The 20,350-nt window shown below is 50.9% G+C and overlaps 1 protein-coding gene across 48 annotated transcripts in view; it reads left to right on the forward strand.

The window, feature by feature from the left end:
• The window catches only part of CIZ1 (CDKN1A interacting zinc finger protein 1), a 42,723-nt gene that overhangs the window by 14,768 nt on the left and 7,605 nt on the right, over window positions 1–20,350 (forward strand). For 12 of the 48 annotated variants that reach the window (XM_034929173.3, XM_055117175.2, XM_055117178.2 and 9 more), the window contains 10 exons: window positions 1,661–1,732; window positions 3,835–4,064; window positions 8,788–8,881; window positions 9,079–9,187; window positions 10,187–10,893; window positions 11,112–11,233; window positions 11,839–12,036; window positions 13,132–13,256; window positions 19,483–19,570; window positions 20,071–20,184. In XM_034929173.3, the coding sequence (XP_034785064.2) occupies window positions 1,661–1,732; window positions 3,835–4,064; window positions 8,788–8,881; window positions 9,079–9,187; window positions 10,187–10,893; window positions 11,112–11,233; window positions 11,839–12,036; window positions 13,132–13,256; window positions 19,483–19,570; window positions 20,071–20,184 (1,859 nt within the window). Of the gene's footprint in view, window positions 1–1,660; window positions 1,733–3,834; window positions 4,065–8,787; window positions 8,882–9,078; window positions 9,188–10,186; window positions 10,894–11,111; window positions 11,234–11,838; window positions 12,037–13,131; window positions 13,257–19,482; window positions 19,571–19,889; window positions 19,968–20,070; window positions 20,185–20,350 lie in introns of all 48 variants that reach the window. The other 36 variants (XM_057303126.2, XM_055117192.2, XM_055117196.2 and 33 more) reach the window with 7 other exon arrangements.

Below are 20,350 nucleotides of genomic sequence, written 5' to 3' on the forward strand. Positions count from 1 at the left end.
TGGGATTACAGGCGTGAGCCACTGCGCCCAGCCAAGATGCTGCTCCTGATTCTACTGATAACCCCCTAAGGAGAGGTACAACCATGATCCCATTTTACAAATGAAGAAACTGAGGCCCAGAGAGGGGTCATGTGCCCAAGATTACATAACAAGCCGGTATTGATTAGATGGTTGTCACTCTGTGGACCTGTCAGGGCCACATGGATGTGGTCCTGGGAACTGACTTAAAAATGATAAGCAGGTAGGTAGAGAGAGAGAACCATACACAGGGACCTGCCACATATACATATACATCTTCCTTTTTTTCTTTCCCATTTAAAACATTACAGCCTTCAGCCATGGGTTGTGGCTCACGCCTGTAATCCCAGCACTTTGGGAGGCCAAGGCAGGAGGATCACATGAGTCCAGGAGTTCGAGAACAGCTTGGGCAACATGGTGAAACTCTGTCTCTATTAAAAATACAAAAATTAGGCTGGGTGTGGTGGCTCACACCTGTAATCCCAGCACTTTGGGAGGCCGACCGAGGTGGGCGGATCACGAGGTCAGGAGATCGAGACCATCCTGGCCAACATAGTGAAACCCCGTCTCTACTAAAAATACAAAAATTAGCTGGGTGTGATGGTGTGCACCTGTAGTCCCAGCTACCCAGGAGGCTGAGGCAGGAGAATCACTTGAACCTGGGAGGTGGAGGTTGCAGTGAGCTGAGATCGCGCCACTGTACTCCAGCCCAGCAACAGAGTGAGACCCTGTCTCAAAAAAAGAAAAAAAAAAAATTAGCTGGGCGTGGTGGCGTGCGCCTGTAATCCCAGCTACTCAGGAGGCTGAGGCATGAGAATTGCTGAACCCAGGAGGCGGGGGTTGCGGTGAGCCAAAATTGTATCACTGCATTCCAGCCTAGGTGACAGAGCGAGACCTTTTCTCAAAAAAAGAAAAAAAAAAGGAAAATAACTCACACTCTTGGCCAGGTGCAGTGGCTCATGCCTGTAATCCCAACTCTTTGGGAGGCCAAGACAGGAGATTTGCTTGAGGCCAGGAGTTCAAGATCAGCCTGGGCAACTTAGCAAGACCCTTTCTCAAAAACAAACAAAAGAATAAAAGTCACACTCTTTAAAGTGGAAAAAAAGGTTAAAAATGGGGATAGGAAAACCCACAGTGTCATCTGTTGACTCACTCACCACCTGAAGAAAACCACCAGTCAGCATTTTTGTCTCTTTCATCCCATTTTTTTTCTAGGCACAGACTTGGGGATTTGTATCTGATGATTGTGATTGATATAAGTCCCAGGCTGTACCTTGTTTCTTTTTCACTGAATAGAATGGCATGATCGTTTACCATAGGATTTGATCATCTGTGTTAAGATTATTTTTAATAGCTGTCTAATATTGCACCAGAGGGCTATGCCTTTGTTTATCTAAACCTTCTTAGCTGTTTGGCTCTTTCCTTTTTTTTTTTTTTTTTTGCTTTTTTCTTTCTTTTGCTTTTTTTTATTTTTTGTTTTGTTTTGTTTTGGGTTTTTTTTTTTGTTTTGTTTGGTTTTTTTTTTTTGCTGTTTTAAGTAACCCTGAGATGAATATGTTGTTTGAAATTGTTTTCTCACTGAGTCAGGGGGGATGGATGTTTTATGGCTCTTGATAAGTATTGCCGAATTGCTTTCCTAAAGGACTGGACCAGTTTGCAATGCCACCAGCCACGTATGACACTGCCGGTCTCACCATGCCCACAGCAACACTGGGTATTATATGCTTTTTATATATATATATAAATGTATATATACATATAATTAAGTTGGTTGGCAAAAAGAAGCTATGTCATGAATGTTTTACATTTCTTAGAGTGCTAGTGCAATTGAACATTTTATATTTGTCTGTTGAACATTTTATTTCTTTTTGTGACTTGTCCATGTCCTTTGTTCATTTTTCTTTTAGGTTGTTTCATCTTTTGTCTTATTGTTTTTAAGAGCTGGTTGGCTCTCTGCACATATGTGTATATGTATTTGTTTCAAGTTAATGTTAACTGAACATTTACTATGTACCAGGCACATTTGTATATCTCATTGAATACTCATGAAACATTGTGAGGCAAGTGCTATTATTATCCCCTTTTTACAGATCAGGAAATCAGGCTAAGCAGGGGGAAGTGATTTGTTCAAGGTCACAGAGCTTGCACTGTAGAGTCTGGATTTGAACCCAGCGCTCACAGCACAGCTGACCCATGCTTTAACCTTTAACCCCTGTGCTTCCCATCCCAGCACCGGGGCAAGAGTTCCAACTGCCTTTCATCCCTTAAATACTTCCCAAGCTCTGGGCCTCCCCTGAGGTGCAGAGCTGAGTTAGATGATGTGAAGCAGAAAGCAGATAAGGAGCTGGATGTGGTGGCTCACGCCTGTAATCCCAGCACTTTGGTAGGCCAAGGTGGGCGGATCACCCTGAGGTCAGGAGTTTGAGACCAGCCTGGCCAACATGGTGAAACCCTGTCTCTATTAAAAATACAAAAATTAGCCAGGTGTGGTGGCGGGCGTCTGTAGTCCCAGCTAGTCGGGAGGCTGAGGCAGGAGAATCACTTGAACCCAGGAGGCAGAGGTTGCAGTGAGCCAAGATCGCACCACTGCACTCCAGACTGGGCAACAGAGCAAGACTCCCTCTCAAAAAAAAAAAAAAAAAAAAAGCAGACAAGGAAAGTATGAAGTATGTAGCTCGTCCTAGAATAATTGGAAGCTGGGGCCTTTGGGGACACAGTCTGCAAAGGTTTCTTGGAGGAGAGATACCTATAGGGAGGTCTGAAGAGTGACTGGGAGTCAGTGGGTAGAACAGCCCAGGCAGAGGGAACAGCATATTCAAAGGCCCTGAGGCAGGATGTCTGAAGGACGGCACAGGGACATGTGACTGGAATATAGTGGGGACATGTGGGGAGAATGGCAAGAAAGGAGGCTGGAAAGGTGGGAAGGGCCAGACCATGCAGTGAGGAATGGCCTTTGCTACCCAACAGCAGGGAGCTATGGAAGTGTTTGGGCAGAAGGGAGAGATGAACTCAGAATATGGTTTGCGAAAGATCGCTGTTTGCTGCCATCTTGTGCAAAAGCTGTGGCTGGAATTCAGGCAAAGGATCAAGTGGTTTTGGGAGGAGGCGGGGAGTGGGAGTGGGGATGGAGCGGGAAAGTCAGATTGGGAAGAGGCATAGGAGACAGAGTTGATAGTATTTGGGGATGGCTTGCATGGAATAGGGCAAAGAGAGGGAGGAATGAGGAATACCCCAGAATCCTGGCTGGGGCGGTAGGTGGATGGCAGTGTCCCTCATAGCGACCCTGGGCAAGCTACACCTCCACTCTGTCTCCGTTTTGTCATCGGTAGAGATAACACCCACCCTGAAACCTGCTGGGCCGAGGGACTGAGGCAGTGTGAGGAATGGGCTTAGCACAGTGCCTGACTCATAGTTGCTGCTGATAAAGGGTAGCTGGTAGGGGTGGGGGTGGGTGTCTTGTTATCCCAGGGACCAGCCCTCCTGCTGGTTCTCCCTATGGGCTGTGCTAAGTCTCTCACCTACTCTATGGCAGACTCTAAAGCATGCCTGAGGGTGAGCAGGGTTTTGGGGAATGCTAAAGGCAACACCCCCACCCCTAGCTGGGGCAGAAAAGAGCCCTAAAGCTTCCTTCACCACCAGTGCCCAAGATGGGGCTGAGCCTCAGCTCTGTCTCTTCCCTTTGGCTGCCCTTAGGTGGGAAGGTCCCTTTCAATTATCTGGGATGTTCCCATGATGCTCTGGGGCACTGATGCCTGACCCTACCTTCTGCCACCCGACCACATTGTGACCCCTCTTCTCCTGTCTTCTTGCCTGCAGGTAACCTCCGAGGCTACGGCATGGCATCCCCAGGCCTCGCAGCCCCCAGCCTCACACCCCCACAACTGGCCACTCCAAATTTGCAACAGTTCTTTCCCCAGGCCACTCGCCAGTCCTTGCTGGGACCTCCTCCTGTTGGGGTCCCCATGAACCCTTCCCAGTTCAACCTTTCAGGACGGAACCCCCAGAAACAGGCCCGGACCTCCTCCTCTACCACCCCCAATCGAAAGGTGAGTGGTAGGTGGGGATGGGAGTGGGCGGGAGGGGACCCTGGGTGTCAGCCCCAGTGCCACCTGCTCTGGCTCAGTCTGGGCCTTCGGACAGGTCACACTCCCTTTATGCCTCAGTTTCCTCATCTGTAAAATGAGGGGGGCGGGAATGGACTTGTTTAGCGTTTCCCAAACTTCAAATATCCTTTTATCAACGAAGGGATTTTTGCCATGCCCAAACACTACCAGTACTATCATTTACTTAATGTTTCTTTTTTGTTTGTTTTTTGAGATGAAGTTTCGCTCTTATTGCCCAGGCTGAAGTACAATGGCGCGATCTCAGCTCACTGCAACCTCCGTCTCCCAGGTTCAAGCGATTCTCCTGCCTCAGCCTCCGGAGTAGCTGGGATTACAGGCATGCGCCACCACGCCCAGCTAATTTTGTATTTTTAGTAAAGTTGGGGTTTCTCCATGTTGGTCAGGCTGGTCTCAAACTCCTGACCTCAGGTGATCCGCCCGCCTCAGCCTCCCAAAGTGCTGGGATTACAGGCGTGAGCCACTGCGCCCAGCTTAATATTTCTTTTTAAATTATTGGTGTGGCCAAGCGTGGGGGCTCACACCTGTAATCCCAGTACTTTAGGAGGCCATGGTGGGTGGATCACCTGAGGTCAGAGGTTCGAAACCAGCCTGGCCAATATGGCAAAACCCTTCTCTACTAAAAATACAAAAAAGTAGCCGGGCATGGTGGTGCATGCCTGTTGTAATCCTGGCTACTCAGGAGGCTGAGGCAGGAGAATCGCTTGAACCCAGGAGGCAGAGGTTGCAGTGAGCCAAGATTGCACCATTGCACTCCAGCCTGGGGAACAAGAGCAAAACTCTGTCTCAAAAAATAAATAAATAAAAATAAAATTATCAGGGCATGATAGTGCATGCCTGTAATCCCAGGGACTTGGGAGGCTGAGGTGGGAGGATTGCTTGAGGCCAGGAGTTAGAGGCTGCAGTGAATTATGATCACACTACTGCACTCCAGCCTGGGTGACAAAGTGAGACCCTGTCTCAAAAAAAAAAAAAAAAAAAAAAAAAAAAATCAGCACTGCCCAGTAGAAATAAAATACAAGCCATATATGTAATTTAAAATTTTCTGGTAACCACATTATAAAGTAAAAAGAAATGGGCTAAATTAATATTACTAACTTATTTAACCCAATCCCATATGAAACTATTATCATTTCGACCTGTCATCAATATAAAAAATGAGGCATTTTACATTCCTTTTTTAAAAACTACAAAATCTTCACAATCTGGTGTGTATCTGATACTGACCTCTCAATTCAGCCCCGCCAGTTTCAGGTGCTCTCCTGAGGCTGTGGGGTGACTGTGTGGGAGAGCATGGCTTTGAATGAGTGAGCTTCCTTTCTGTTACATTTATTTTGAAAGGAAACATCATATCATAACCTGACATTCTAAAAACTATCTAAGTTAATTGCCATTCATAGAAGTATAAGAAATTGCTGGGTGCAGTGGCTCACGCCTGTAATCCCAACACTTTGGGAGGCTGAGGAGGGCAGATCATTTGAGGTCAGGAGTCCAAGACCAGCCTGGCCAACATGGTGAAACCCCGTCTCTACTAAAAATACAAAAATTAGCTGGGCCCTAGTGGCGGGTGCCTGTAATTCCAGCTACTCAGGAAGGCTGAAGTAGGAGAATCACTTGAACCTGGAAGACAGAGGCTGCAGTGAGCCAAGATCGTGCCATTGCACTCCAGCCTGGGCGACAGAGTGAGACTCCATTTCAAACAAACAAACAAACAAACAAACAAAAGTATAGGAAACATAACTGGGGTAGAACAATGCTATAAAATCCTAAGCTATACGCTGTTGCCGGCTATAGGTCCCAGCCCACAGCCCCCTGGCTCCTTGTGTGTTTGAGAGGTGTTTACCTTTCTCCTGGCATAAGCAGGAGATCTGCAAAGGGCTCACCCCCTCCCTAGACTGTCCTGTCCCTGAAGGTCTCCGCAGCTCTTGCTCACACCCTGCTTCTGGGTGTATTCCAGCGCAGGGGCAATGCCCCCTTTGCTGGCCACTCCAGGGCGGGCCACTTCTGGAGGTAAGGCATTTTCCTTCAGCGAGGGGCCCCGCCTCCAGCCTTCCAACGGGCCTGTCATCACAGATCTGGTCTACCGTCTAACCTGCCCTGCCCTCATTTTTTTACGTATGGAAAAACCCAGGCTCAGAGATTGGGGTGGGGTTGGTCCTGCGCCCCACAGCTGTCTAGGTGGACCCAGAGCCCAGGCCTCCTGACTCTCAGGCTGGTGCCTGTTTCGTGCAGGGTGACAGCTAGGTAGTTTCTGAAGGGCAGAGAATGGATGTGTCCAGATTACCATTCCCTGCTCAGTGCTCATTCCTTGGGCTTAGCAGGAGGGAGGGAGGGAGGCTGCAGGCTTCTGGTGGCCTCCTGGGGTGCCTTGGACTGGCCAGAGAGAGCTGTGTGTTCATTTAGCAGACATCTGGAAGTCCCTGCAGGGGACTCCCTGGTGCAGATGATACATCTGGCCTGGCCCTCCCTGAGGTCTTGGACAGGAATGGGGAGGGTGGTGAGAGATATTAATGCAAATAATGCTCCAACCAATTAATTAAGACTGTGGAGGCCGGGTGCAATGACTCATGCCTGTAATCCCAGCACTATGGAAGGCCAAGGCAGGAGGATCAGTTGAGCCCAGGAGTTCGAGACTAGCCTAGGAAACACAGTGAGACCCTGGCTCTATGGAAGAAAAAAAAAAAGAATACAGAAATGCCACGAAAAGGAAGTAGGTTCTGGACCCATTCTGGAGTCTGGAGGGCTTCCTGCAAGAAGTGCTTCTGAGGCTCTAAGTGAAGGCCTAGGGGCAGGGACGGGCCTGGGGCTTGACCAGAGAGAAGGCCAAGGTAGATAAGCAGAGAGGGCTGGTTGTGGAGGCATGGCCGGGGCAGGTAGTGTGCAGAGGCCAGTTTGTGCAGGGAAGGGGTGGGTGTGCAGAGTGTTTTCAGGCTTGGCGTAAGGCGTGCACCAGGGCTGCAGGAAGCCATGGGAGGGCTTTAAGCCTGGAAGAAGAGACATGATCAGCTTTGCATTTTAGAAGGACCCCACTGGGCCAGGTGTGGTGGCTCACGCCTGTAATCCCAGCACTTTGGGAGGCCGAGGCGGGCAGATCATCTGAGGTCAGGAGTTTGAGACCTGTAGGGACCAGCCCCACAGGGTCGGTGGGTCTCTCCCTGTGTGCGGTGACGAGAGAGTGTAGAAATAAAGACACAAGACAGAGATAAGAGAAAAGGCAGCTGGGCCCGGGGGACCACTACCACCAATGCACAGAGACCGGTAGTGGCCCCGAATGTCGGGCTGCGCTGTTATTTATTGGATACAAGGCAGAAGGGGCAGGGTAAAGAATGTGAGTCACCTCCAATGATAGGTAAGGTCACGTGGGTCACGTGTCCACTGGACAGGGGGCCCTTCCCTGCCTGGCAGCCGAGGCAGAGAGGGAGAGGAGACAAAGAGAAAGACAGCTTACGCCATTATTTCTGCATATCAGGGACTATTAGTATTTTCACTAATTGACTACTGCTATCTGGAAGGCAGAGCCAGGTGTACAGGATGGAACATGAAGGTGGACTAGGAGCGTGACCACTGAAGCACAGCATCACAGGGAGACGGTTAGGCCTCCTGATAACTGCGGGCGAGGCTGACTGATGTCAGGCCCTCCACAAGAGGTGGAGGAGCAGAGTCTTCTCTAAACTCCCTCGGGGAAAGGGAGACCCCCCCCTTTCCTGGTCTGCTAAGTAGCGGGTGTTGTTCCTTGACACCTTTTGCTACCGCTGGACCATGATCCGCTTGGTGACGGGCGTCTTCCCAGACGCTGGCGTCACCGCTAGACCAAGGAGCCCTCTGGTGGCCCTGCCCAGGCATAACAGAAGGCTCACGCTCTTGTCTTCTGGTCACACCTCACTATGTCCCCTCAGCTCCTATCTCTGTATGGCCTGGTTTTTCCTAGGCTATGATTATTGAGTGAGGATTATCATAATATTGGAATAAAAAGTAATTGCTACCAACTAATGATTAATGATATTCATATATAATCATATCTAAGATCTATATCTGGTATAACAATTCTTGTTTTATATTTTATTATACTGGAACAGCTCGTGTCCTCTGTCTCTTGCCTCGGTGCCTGGGTGGCTTGCCACCCACAGAGACCAGCGTGGCCAACATAGTGAAACCCCAACTCTACTAAAAATACAAAAATTAGCCAGGCGTGGTGGCGTGTGCCTGTAATCCCAGCTATTTGGGAGGCTGAGGCAGGAGAATTGCTTGAACCCAGGAGGCAGAGGTTGCAGTGAGCCGGGATTGTGCTATTGCACTCCAGCCTAGGCCACAAGACTGAAATTCTGTCTCAAAAATAAAAAAGGACCCCACTGGCTACTTCATGTAAAACTGGGTGGGAAGTCAGGTCAGGAGGTAGCACTGTGGCCAGGAGAAGGCTTTGTGTCCTCCAAACCTGGGTTTATTTAACAGACAACTAGGTAGAATCCCCTAGACACCATGGTTGGGACATTTTTACTAAGATCATCCACTCGGCAGCTCTGGGGCCAGGCCCACCAGAGGTCCTCAGGGCCCTGTCATCCCCTGGAGGATGGGGGGCAGCTGCCCTTGGGCAAGGGGGTATTGATAGGGGTGGGTATTGGATGTCAACATAGTTTCTGAAAGGAAGCAGGATTCTTCTTCTCAGACAATGCCTGTGGAAGACAAGTCAGACCCCCCAGAGGGGTCTGAGGAAGCCGCAGAGCCCCGGATGGACACACCAGAAGGTGAGGGAGGGAGGCTGCTGGCCCTTCAGAGGGACATGAATGGGGTGGGGCCAGTGCGCGGGTCAGCAGGTGATAGAGGCAGGTGTGGGAGGCAGGGGTTCTTGGTGGGAAGGCGGGGAGCCCAGGCCCCATCTCTTGGAGGTCAGAGATGCTTGCTCTTCCCAACATGAGTTCCCTCGCTCATGCCTCCATTCCAGACCAAGATTTACCGCCCTGCCCAGAGGACATCACCAAGGAAAAACGCACTCCAGCACCTGAGCCTGAGCCTTGTGAGGCGTCCGAGCTGCCAGCAAAGAGATTGAGGAGGTAACTGATGCTGAAAACCTGACCTGGGCCCGGGTGCCCTGTGCTCTCATTCCTGCAAAGGCAGGGGTGGCAATGGCAGAGGGGGTGCACCCTTCAGTGGAGCTGGAGCAAGGAAAGGGCCTTGGCCTCTGACTTGGAGGAAGGCCTTACTTATTTCCGCACCTGACCTGGGGAAGCTCCCAGCCAGACTCTGGTGTCTTCCTTGAGACTGAGCCACCTGGGGGCCAAGCTGGATGGCTGCGTGGGAGGGGTGAAGACGTTCATCTGGGACTGTAGTGGGCGGGCCATTTACAAAGCCAATTGGATACATGTCAGCAAGTTGTGGGAGGTGAGAACGATCCTCCCCGGTTTATTTAGGTGAATCTGAGGCCTAGACAGCCAAAGGAGTTTGCCCAAATCCCCAGCCTGTAAGTGGTAGAGCCAGCATTAGAAACCAAGTCTTGGGCTGTACGTGGTGGCTCACACCTGTAATCCCAGCACTTTGGGAGGCTGAGGCGGGCGGATCACCTGAGGTTGGGAGTTTGAGACCAGCCTGACCAACATGGAGAAACCCCGTCTCTACCAAAAGTACAAAATTAGCTAGGCGTGGTGGCACATGTCTGTAATCCCAGCTGCTCCGGAGGCTGAGGCAGGAGAATCGCTTGAACCTGGGAGCCGGAGGTTGTGGTAAGCCGAGATCGCGCCATTGCACTCCAGCCTGGGCAACAAGAGCGAAACTCCATCTCAAAAAAACAAACAAACAACAACAAAAAACCAAAAACAAACAAAAAGAATCAGTCTTGGGCTGGGCGCGGTGGCTCACACCTGTAATCCCAGGTTTCACCATGTTGGTTAGGCTGATCTGGAACTCCTGACCTCAAATGATCCACCTGCCTCAGCCTCCCAAAGTGCTGGGTTTACAGATGCGAGCCACCATGCTCGGCCTAGTTTTGGCCTTACTTGGGAGCCCCTGAGGCCTCTTTGAAGACATGACTGGGATTTTTTTTTGATCCTTCCTAGCTCAGAAGAGCCCACAGAGAAGGAACCTCCAGGGCAGTTACAGGTGAAGGCCCAGCCGCAGGCCCGGATGACAGTACCGAAACAGACACAGACACCAGACCTGCTGCCTGAGGCCCTGGAAGCCCAAGTGCTGCCACGATTCCAGCCACGGGTCCTGCAGGTCCAGGCCCAGGTGCAGTCACAGGCTCAGCCGCGGATACCACCCACAGACACCCAGGTGCAGCCAAAGCTGCAGAAGCAGGCGCAAACACAGACCTCTCCAGAGCACTTAGTGCTGCAACAGAAGCAGGTGCAGCCACAGCTGCAGCAGGAGGCAGAGCCACAGAAGCAGGTGCAGCCACAGGTACAGCCACAGGCACATTCACAGGGCCCAAGGCAGGTGCAGCTGCAGCAGGAGGCAGAGCCGCTGAAGCAGGTGCAGCCACAGGTGCAGCCCCAGGCACATTCACAGCCCCCAAGGCAGGTGCAGCTGCAGCTGCAGAAGCAGGTCCAGACACAGACATATCCACAGGTCCACACACAGGCACAGCCAAGCGTCCAGCCACAGGAGCATCCTCCAGCGCAGGTGTCAGTACAGCCACCAGAGCAGACCCATGAGCAGCCTCACACCCAGCCACAGGTGTCGTTGTTGGCTCCAGAGCAAACACCAGTTGTGGTTCCTGTCTGCGGGCTGGAGATGCCACCTGATGCAGTAGAAGCTGGTGGAGGTAAGTGAGCACTGGCTCCCAGCTGGTCTGGTGATGGGACAGCTCTGCCCAGACCCTTCATTCCTCCCCTGACTGGGTGCTGCCTGGGACTGAGGGCTAGGCCTGGAACCCAGGTCCAGGGCCATCCATGCTCGGGACCTCAAGGTTCTGGCTGCGGACGGAGAAGGCAGCTCTTGGGCCTGGGGACTCTGGGAAATACAGCACATCTGTCATTTCAGGCATGGAAAAGACCTTGCCGGAGCCTGTGGGCACCCAAGTCAGCATGGAAGAGATTCAGAATGAGTCGGCCTGTGGCCTAGATGTGGGAGAATGTGAAAACAGAGCGAGAGAGATGCCAGGGGTGGGTAGAGGCCCTGATGTGGCAGTGTGAGGGCCACAGAGCCCAGCAGGGTGGGATGGCCTCTTTCTGCCCCAGGCCACCTCAGGGCCTCCTTGTGTTTCCCCCACCGTGAAATGGGATGACAGCCCTCTGCCTAGGATGAGTGGACAGACCAGGCTGGGCTTGACAGTGGTGTGCATGGGACCCTCTTGCTGTTGTGCTGTCTTCACATCCGTCACTTCCAGCCTGCCCATCCCCAAGCCAGAGCCCCAGTCTCCTCGCATGGGTAATGTTGCTCTCGTGGAGAGAGCACAGAGTGGAAGCCTCCCTGTGGGATTTGGGTCCCAGCTCTGCATAACTGTGGGCAAACCCTTTCCCTCCTGAGTCTGTTTCCCCATCTGTCATACAAGGGGTGGGATGAGTGGTACTTTAGGCCGACCTGGGTTCGCATCCTGACTGCAGTGCTTTCTAGCTGTGCAAGCTGGGGTAGTCACCTAACAGCTCAGAGCCTCGGTTTCCCTATCATCAGGAAGATCTGATGAGACAATGTTGGCAGATGTTGAATGCTGGGCTGGCCCACTATAAGTACACAGTTGATGGAAGTTCAGTTCCTACTCCCCATGCAGGTATGGGGCGCCGGGGGCTCCCTGAAGGTCACCATTCTGCAGAGCAGTGACAGCCGGGCCTTTAGCACTGTACCCCTGACACCTGTCCCCCGCCCCAGTGACTCCGTCTCCTCCACCCCTGCGGCTACCAGCACTCCCTCTAAGCAGGCCCTCCAGTTCTTCTGCTACATCTGCAAGGCCAGCTGCTCCAGCCAGCAGGTACTGATACAGGAGATAAGGGTGGGGAGGGGTGGGGCCTGCGTGGAATGCCCAGCCTGCCCTCCCAAGGATGCCTCAGGCTGCAATGGGCCCTGCCCCAAGCAGCCATGCATTTGCTTGGGAAACATTTCCTGACCAGCCAAGAAGGCAGGTTTTGGTGGTTTTGTTTTTTGTTTTGAGACAGGGTCTTACTCTGCCTCCCAGGTTGGAGTGCAGTGGCATGATCTCAGCTCACTGCAGCCTCTACCTCTTGGGCTCAAGCAGGTTTTTAGAGTCAGTCAGACCTGGTTCATATCGGCTCTGAGTAGCCGGGAGACCTTGGAAAGCGAATTCCACCCCGTGCCTGTTTCCTCTTGCATCAGACAAAGGAAAGTTTAGGGTCGGGCACAGTGGCTCACACCTGTAATCCCAGCACTTTGGGAGGCTGAGGTGGGTGGATCACAAGGTCAGGAGTTTGAGACCAGCCTGAACAACATGGTGAAACCCCGTCTCTACTAAAAATATGTGTTGGCATGCTTCTGTAATCCCAGCTACTCAGGAGGCTGAGGCAGAAGAATTGCTTGAACCCAGGAGGCAGAGGTTGCAGTGAGCCAAGATCATGCCACTGTGCTCCAGCCTGGGTAACAGAGCGAGACTCTCTCAAAACGAAACAAAAAAAAGAAACGTTTAGAATCCACCTCACTGGGTGGTTCTGGGGATTCAGCAATGTGACATTGGAGTCCTGAGCGTAGGCCTGGCCCAAAGTGAGTGTAGCAGTAATCATGATCGCATTGTACTTGTATTATTACTACTCTTGTGCTGTGAGCTGTGTTACTCTGTGCCTCACCTGGCACAGCCTTGGAGACCTGGATGCTAACCAGGCCGCTCCTTGTCTTTGAGGCACTCACACATTCTCTGGGAGGGGCAGAAGCTCGGGCTGGCATGTACCCTGTGTCTCAGTTTATCATGCCTGCTCTAGCCTACACAAGAGAGAAATGTGTGGTGAGAGAAATGGGCGCACAGTGATGAGGCTGGGGTCTGCCTCCCCAGGCCCCAGCCTTGCCCACTGTTCTGGGCTCACGCCCCAGGCCCATCCCTCTTTCCCTCCTGCTGCAGGAGTTCCAGGACCACATGTCGGAGCCTCAGCACCAGCAGCGGCTAGGGGAGATCCAGCACATGAGCCAAGCCTGCCTCCTGTCCCTGCTGCCCGTGCCCCGGGACGTCCTGGAGACAGAGGATGAGTGAGTGGGGGATCGTGGAAGCTCTGTGTTGGGGGGTAGGCGGTCTCATCGGCCAGGGCCTGAATCTACCATCTGCAGGGTTTACCTTTGGGTTAAGCATTGCACCCCCAGCCAGGCCTCCTCACACTGTTAACTGTGTGACCTTGAACCTCAGTTTTCCCTGCCTGTAACATGGCTTGGTGACGGATATAGTACAGGAATTCATGACATTCTCTTAAGGTTCCCTCTAGACAGGAACAGTATGACCATCCCTGTGGGAGAGGACAGGTTGTGGCACAGACTCTTGCCCCCTGTGGCATGTGTGCTAACCCCGCTGTGGGGTGACAAGGCTGAGGATCAGGTTCTTTTGTGGTTGGAGGTTAGGGTTTCCCTGTGTCTCCCCCTTTCATTGTCATGGGAGCCTGTTTAATCAGAAACTTCAGCCCTCCTGGGGTCTGGAACTATACTGGGGTGGGAGGGCCTGGCAGGCAGCCAGAGGTGCTTTCAGGACTCTGTGGGCAGTCATAGAGGTGTGCAAGGGCTGGGATGTGTCATCTCAGCAGCAGGACCATGTTAGCTAGGGCCACAGCGGGGACACAGGCTCTGTCTCAGGAGACAGCTGCTTCTCATCTCCGGATCTCTTAGTTTTAAGAAGAATCCAGAAATCCAGGTTTGTATGTGAAATCTCCCAATTTCAAAATGTTAACAGCTAGTTCAGAATTGAAACAAAACAAACCCTACGGAGAGCAAATCAAACACTTTCATAGGCTGGACGGTCCCTTGAGTCAGTGGTCATGGGCTCTGTCCTAATTTTACAGAGGTCACAATTTGAAGCTTCCAGGTGGGGCTGAGGGGACAGGAAGGGCTCTTGGTTGGCCTCCGCTTGCCTGCCTTGTGTGACAGGGAGCTCTCTCTCTGCAAGGGCAGGCTGTGTCTCTGTTAGCTGTTTCTCACTTTGAGAAGAGCATCCTTGAGTGGTTTTCTACTTGGTTGAAATAATCATAAACACAGGAGAATGATGACTCACCAAGACATTATTTGCTATTAGTATCATGATGAAAAAATCTAACGGGAAATGATCTAAAATACTCGAAAGTAGGGGACTGGTTAGATGATGAAAAAGCCCATCCAGCTCGTGGAACAATGAATAAATAGAATAACTGGAGAATTTATAATAATGTGGAAAGGTGATGCAATGTCAAAGTAAAACAGGATTCAAAATTGCATCTGCAGAATGAGCCTGTTTGTGTAAAAATAGATCTTGTGACACAGAAGAAAACTAAAAGGACATACGTAGCACAAGCAGTTAACAAACTTGAGGTGTCGGGGATTCATCAAACCCTCTCCCAATGTTATCTCTCCATGAAGTCTTCTCTTGAATCCTACTTGGCCCTGAGGCCATCAAGAACATTATGGTCAGGCGCAGTGGCTCAGGCCTGTAATCCTAGCACTCTGGGAAGCTGAGATGGGCGGATCACCTGAGGTCAGGAGTTCAAGACCAGCCCGGCCAACATGGTGAAACCCCCTCTCTACTAAAAATACAAAATTAGCTGGGCATGGTGGTGCATGCCTGTGATCCCAGCTACTCGGGAGGCTGAGGCAGGAGAATTGCTTGAACCTGGGGGCGGAGGTTGCAGTGAGCCGAGATCGCGCCACTGCACTTCAGCCTGGGTGACAGAGAGATTCTGTCTCAAAAACAACAACAAAAATTTAAAAAGTCCCTCCAGTCCCTACCTACGACCCCCTCACCTTGGTCCCCAACACAAAGACATCAATACTGTCTTCCTGCATCAGTGGGGGTTCTTCACAGTTGTAAGTGAAAAAAATTCTAATTTCTATAAGACAGAAATTAGCTTGAGCAAAAAGGAACAATGTTTCTGGCTTAGGTTAGTGGGAATATAAGAGATACAGCTGGACCCAGGGGATACCATTTCTTAGAGAGGCTCCATCTCTCACTACAGTGGGCACCAGGTACCCATAGCCCCAGCCTCCCTGCACAGTGACCTCCAAGGAAGGGCAGTCACCTGTGTCTGCGGTAGCAGAACAGTTTCTAGGGGAAATGCTGGTTAATCTGATTGTGGTCACGTGCACGTTTCTGAAGCAATCCCCTGGCCAGGGATGAGGCGTTCTGACTGGCTAGGCCTAGGCAGGCCAGCTCTACCCAAACCACATGGAAATACATTTCCCCATGGAAGGCAGGGGGGTGTTCCCAGGAATGGGGCTGAAGGCTGGATCCCAATACCTTAGCTGGTGGGGGTGCCCCTCTCCTCCCTCCTCAAAGCCCACAGGGCAGGTGCTGTGAACTAAGCCCTTGCCTACCTTAGCTATTTCTTTGTTTTTTGTTTGTTTGTTTGTTTGTTTTTTTGAGATGGAGTCTCGCTCTGTCACCCAGGCTGGAGTGCAGTGGCGCGATCTTGGCTCACTGCAAGCTCCGCCTCCTGGGTTCACGCCATTCTCCTGCCTCCGCCTCCCGAGTAGCTGGGACTACAGGCGCCTACCACTAGGCCCGGCTAATTTTTTGTATTTTTAGTAGAGACAGGGTTTCTCTGTGTTAGCCAGGATGGTCTTGATCTCCTGACCTTGTGATCCGCCCGCCTTGGCCTCCCAAAGTGCTGGGATTACAGGTGCAAGCCACCATGCCCGGCCTGCGTTGGCCGTTTCTGGGCAGCCTCAGATGTGACACTGGCACAAGGTGTCTGCCTGTTTGATGACCATGTTCTCTCCCCACCCCCTTTCTTCATTTGTTGTGTTTTCCTCTCACAGAGATCAAAATGCACATTGAAAAATAGAGCCAGGCTGGCATGGTGGCTCACACCTATAATCCCAGCACTTTGGGAGGCTGAGGTGGGGGGATTGCTTGAGTTTAGGAGTTCAAGACCAGCCCGTCATGAGACCCGTGTCTCTGTAAACTATAAAAAAATTAGCTGGCCGGGCGCGGTAGCTCACGCCTGTAATCCCAGCACTTTGGGAGGCTGAGGCGGGTGGATCATGAGGTCAGGAGATCGAGACCATCATGGCTAACACGGTGAAACCCCGTCTCTACTAAAAAATACAAAAAATTAGCCGGGCGTGGTGGCAGGCGCCTGTAGTCCCAGCTACTTGGGAGGCTGAGGCAGGAGAATGGCCTGAACCCAGGAGGCGGAGCTTGCAGTAAGCCAAGATCGCGCCACTGCACTCCAGCCTGGGCGACAGAGCGAGACTCCGTCTCAAAAAAAAAAAAAAAAAATTAGCCAGGCCTGGTGGCATGCACTTGTAGCCCTGGCTACTTAGGAGGCTGAGGTGGGAGGATTGCTCGAGCCCAGGAGGTGGAGGCTGCAGTAAGCCTTGATCATGCCACTGCACTCCAGCCTGGAGCAAGCTGCTTTAAAGTCTGATTTTGTTGCTTGCAGCAGTATTAAGAAGATTTTACTGAGGACAGTAAATGTCCCTAAATCCTAAAATCTAAAACCTGGTACTCTCACTGTGTGGCTGATGTGCCTTTTTTGACTACAAAAAAATTTTTTTTTCTGATTTTAAAAATAATTCGCTCATTATATAACGTTTTGAAAATACAAGGACACAGACACATGAGAAGATAAAAATCACCCATAATCCCATTACCCAGAGATAAACACTGTTTACATTTTGACCTAGTTCTTCTTGTGATCCTTTCTGGATTTATACAATCTTTAAAAATAAAAATCGGAATCATGCTACATGACAACACGAACACTTTCTGTCTCTAAGCAGCCCTCCCCAGCAGAGCTCTTACAGGGCTTTATCAGTGGACATGTGTCCCCTAAAATTTATGAAAAATTGTGTATTTGCATATTTTATAGACAGTCCTTATTTTCGCTGAGTGAGACACTTTTTTTGGTTTTTTTTTGAGAGGGAGTCTCGCTCCGTTACCCAGGCTGGAGTGCAGTGGAGCGCAATCTTGGCTCACCGCAACCTCCGTCTCCCAGTTCAAGCAATTCTCCCGCCTCAGCCTCCTAAGTAGCTGGGATTACAGGTGCCTGCCACAACGCCTGGATAATTTTTTTTGTATTTTTAGTAGAGACAGGGTTTCACCATGTTGGCCAGACTGGTCTTGAACTCCTGACCTCAGTGATCCGCCTGCCTTGGCCTCCCAAAGTGCTGGGATTACAGGCATGAGCCACCATGCCCGGCCAGGGTTTTACATGTATTTGGCTTTTCTTTTTTCTTTTTCTTTTTTTTTTTTTTTTTTTTGAGACAGTGTCTCACTCTGTCACCCAGGCTGGAGCGTAGTGGTGTGATCACAGCTCAATGCAGCCTCAGAACTCCTGAGCTCAAGGAACCCTCCTCCCAAAGTGCTGGGATTACAGGTGTGAACCAGCGGTATGCCCAGCCTTGGTTTAAGAAGCTGCCTACATAAAGGATACACTCTGGCCAGTGATAGCACAGCCCTTGTCATTGACATTTGTTTGCTTTTTAATTTTCTTATATCTTTCAACATGTAGAAGTTTTAAATTTTTATGCAATCGGATCTATCAGTTTTTTCCTTTATGATTTCTGGCTTTGATGTTATATGTTGCAATGATCTTTCCCAACCCAAGATTAAATAGTTGCTCTCCCCTTGTAAAATAAATATTATTTTATTTATTTATTTATTTATTTTCTGAGACGGAGTCTTGCTCTTTTGCCCAGGCTAGAGTGCAGTGGCGCGATCTTGGCTCACTGCAACCTCCGCCTCCTGGGTTCAAGCAATTCTCCTGCCTCAGCCTCCCGAGTAGCTGGGATTACAGGCGCGTGCCACCACACCCGGCTAATTTTTTTTTTTTTTTGTATTCTTAGTGAGAGGGGTTTCACCATGTTGGTCAGGCTGGTCTTGAACTCTTGACCTTATGATGTGCCTGCCTTGGCCTCCCAAAGTGCTGGGATTACAGGCGTGAGCCACCGTGCCCGGCCCTATTTTATTTTATTTTTTGAGACCGGGTCTCTCTCTGTCACCCAGGCTGGAGGGCAATGGTGATCTCGGCTCACTGCAACCTTAACCTCCTGGGCTCAAGGAATTCTCCCACCTCAACTTTCCAAGTAACTAGGACTATAGGTGCACACCACCATGCCTGACTAATTTTATTTTATATAGAGACAAGATCTTACTATGTTGCCTAGGCTGGTCTTGGACTTCTAGGCTCAAGCGATCCTCCTGCCTCAGCCTCCCAAAGTGCTGGGATTATAGGCATGAGCCACTGCGACTGGCCCCCTTTTTATTTATTTATTATTTATTTTTGAGACAGCGTCTTGTGTTGCCCCAGCTGGAGTGCAGTGGCAGTCATGGTTCACTGCAGCCTCGACCTCCTGGGCTCAAGCAATCCTCCCACCTCAGCTTCTGAGCAGCTAGGACTACAGGCATGTGCCACCAAACCCAGCTAATGTTTTTTATGTTTTGTAGAGATGGGGTCTTGCTATGTTACTCAGGTTGGTCTCAAACTCCTGGGCTCAAGCAGTCCTTCTGCCTTGAGGACTGGGATTACAGGTGTGAGCCACTATGCCCGGCCTCCCTTTTTAAAGTATATGGTTTTTATTTTTATGCCTGAATCTCTGGTAGTTCAGCTAGAATTCATTTTCAAGTAAGGTAGAAGGTGGAAGCAGAAGGCGTTTCTTCTCCAAGTAGACAACAAATTGTTCTGACATAACTTGTTGTATAATCTATGCTTTTCAATACCAATTTATCAGAAGCGGAATTCTTTTTTTTGAGATGGGGGGTCTCACTCTGTCACCCAGGTTGGAGTGCAGTGGCGCTATCTTGGTTCACTGCAACTTCTGCCTCCCAGGCTCAAGCCATCCTCCCACCCCAGCCTCCTGAGTACCTGGGACCACAGGTGCATGAGCCACCATGCCTGGCTAATTTTTTGTATTTTTGCTAGAGATGGGGTTTCCCCATGTTGCCCAGGCTGGTGAAGCTGAATTCTTACCGATATTTGAACCTGTTTAGGACTTTCCATTCTTTCCCACTGATACACTGTCAGGATGTACATCACACTACACAGTTTTATCTATTGTAGCTTGTGGTTTTCATTTTAAAGGTTGGTATCCCCAGTGCTTCATTCCCCTTCCCCCTAAAGTTTCCTGAGTTATTTCTGCTTAAGTACTCATCCAGATGAACCTCAGAACCATTTTGTTAAGCCTCCCTAAGAGATCCTGTGGGAGTTGCTATTGGAATGGATTACATTTATGGAGCGCTCTCAGACAGCTGCTGTCTTTCTGGCGTCACATTGTACTTGCTTTGACTGTTGTCATTCAGGGAGCCTCCACCAAGGCGCTGGTGCAACACCTGCCAGCTCTACTACATGGGGGACCTGATCCAACACCGCAGGACACAGGACCACAAGGTAGGAGGGCCTGCACGCTGCAGAGGCACCCGCACTGCCGTCTGCAAGTGGAGTCCAGACAACACAGAGCCCCAGTTGGAAAGTAAACGTTCCTCTTTGCCCCTGCACACCCATAACCCACAATGCAGTTTCTGGAGGAGTCAGTCTTGTTTCTTCTTCGGGCTTCAGGTTCCCCATCTGTCCAGTGTAGGCCAGGCCCCATCTCACCTGCCATTCAGCCACGGGGCTCACAGGGGTTATTTGGGCAGCTGCCCTCTCTCTCGTCTTCTCTCTGTGTCTGTCCTGTCTCTGTGTTGCCATCTGCCATCCCATCTCTCAGCCACCCACACCACGAAGAGATGTGTTTGCCCACGTTCCAGTGCAGGGGTGGAGCACAGCCCGGCTTGTTACAGATATGGTGGGCCTGCCCGGGGGAGGTGAGCTCTTGCCGGGCCCTGCCTGGGTGCTAGTCAGGGGGCTTGCAGCTGGGGACACTGCTTGGTTGGCCTGCCTTTTTCCAGATTGCCAAACAATCCTTGCGACCCTTCTGCACCGTTTGCAACCGCTACTTCAAAACCCCTCGCAAGTTTGTGGAGCACGTGAAGTCCCAGGGGCATAAGGACAAAGCCAAGGAGGTAACCTGAGCTCCCTCAGAGGACATGGGCCCAGAGAGGTACAGAGCCTTGGCCAAGGCTGTGTAGCAAGTTGAGGTTTATGCCAGCCCAAACTCACAGCGGGTCTGCAGGGATTGGGACTCTCAGGGGAGGGGTGGGGTGGGTAGGGCATGGCCCCCTGGCTGTT

This window comes from Pan paniscus, chromosome 11 (assembly GCF_029289425.2).
Source record: "Pan paniscus chromosome 11, NHGRI_mPanPan1-v2.0_pri, whole genome shotgun sequence".
Lineage (NCBI taxonomy): Eukaryota > Metazoa > Chordata > Mammalia > Primates > Hominidae > Pan > Pan paniscus.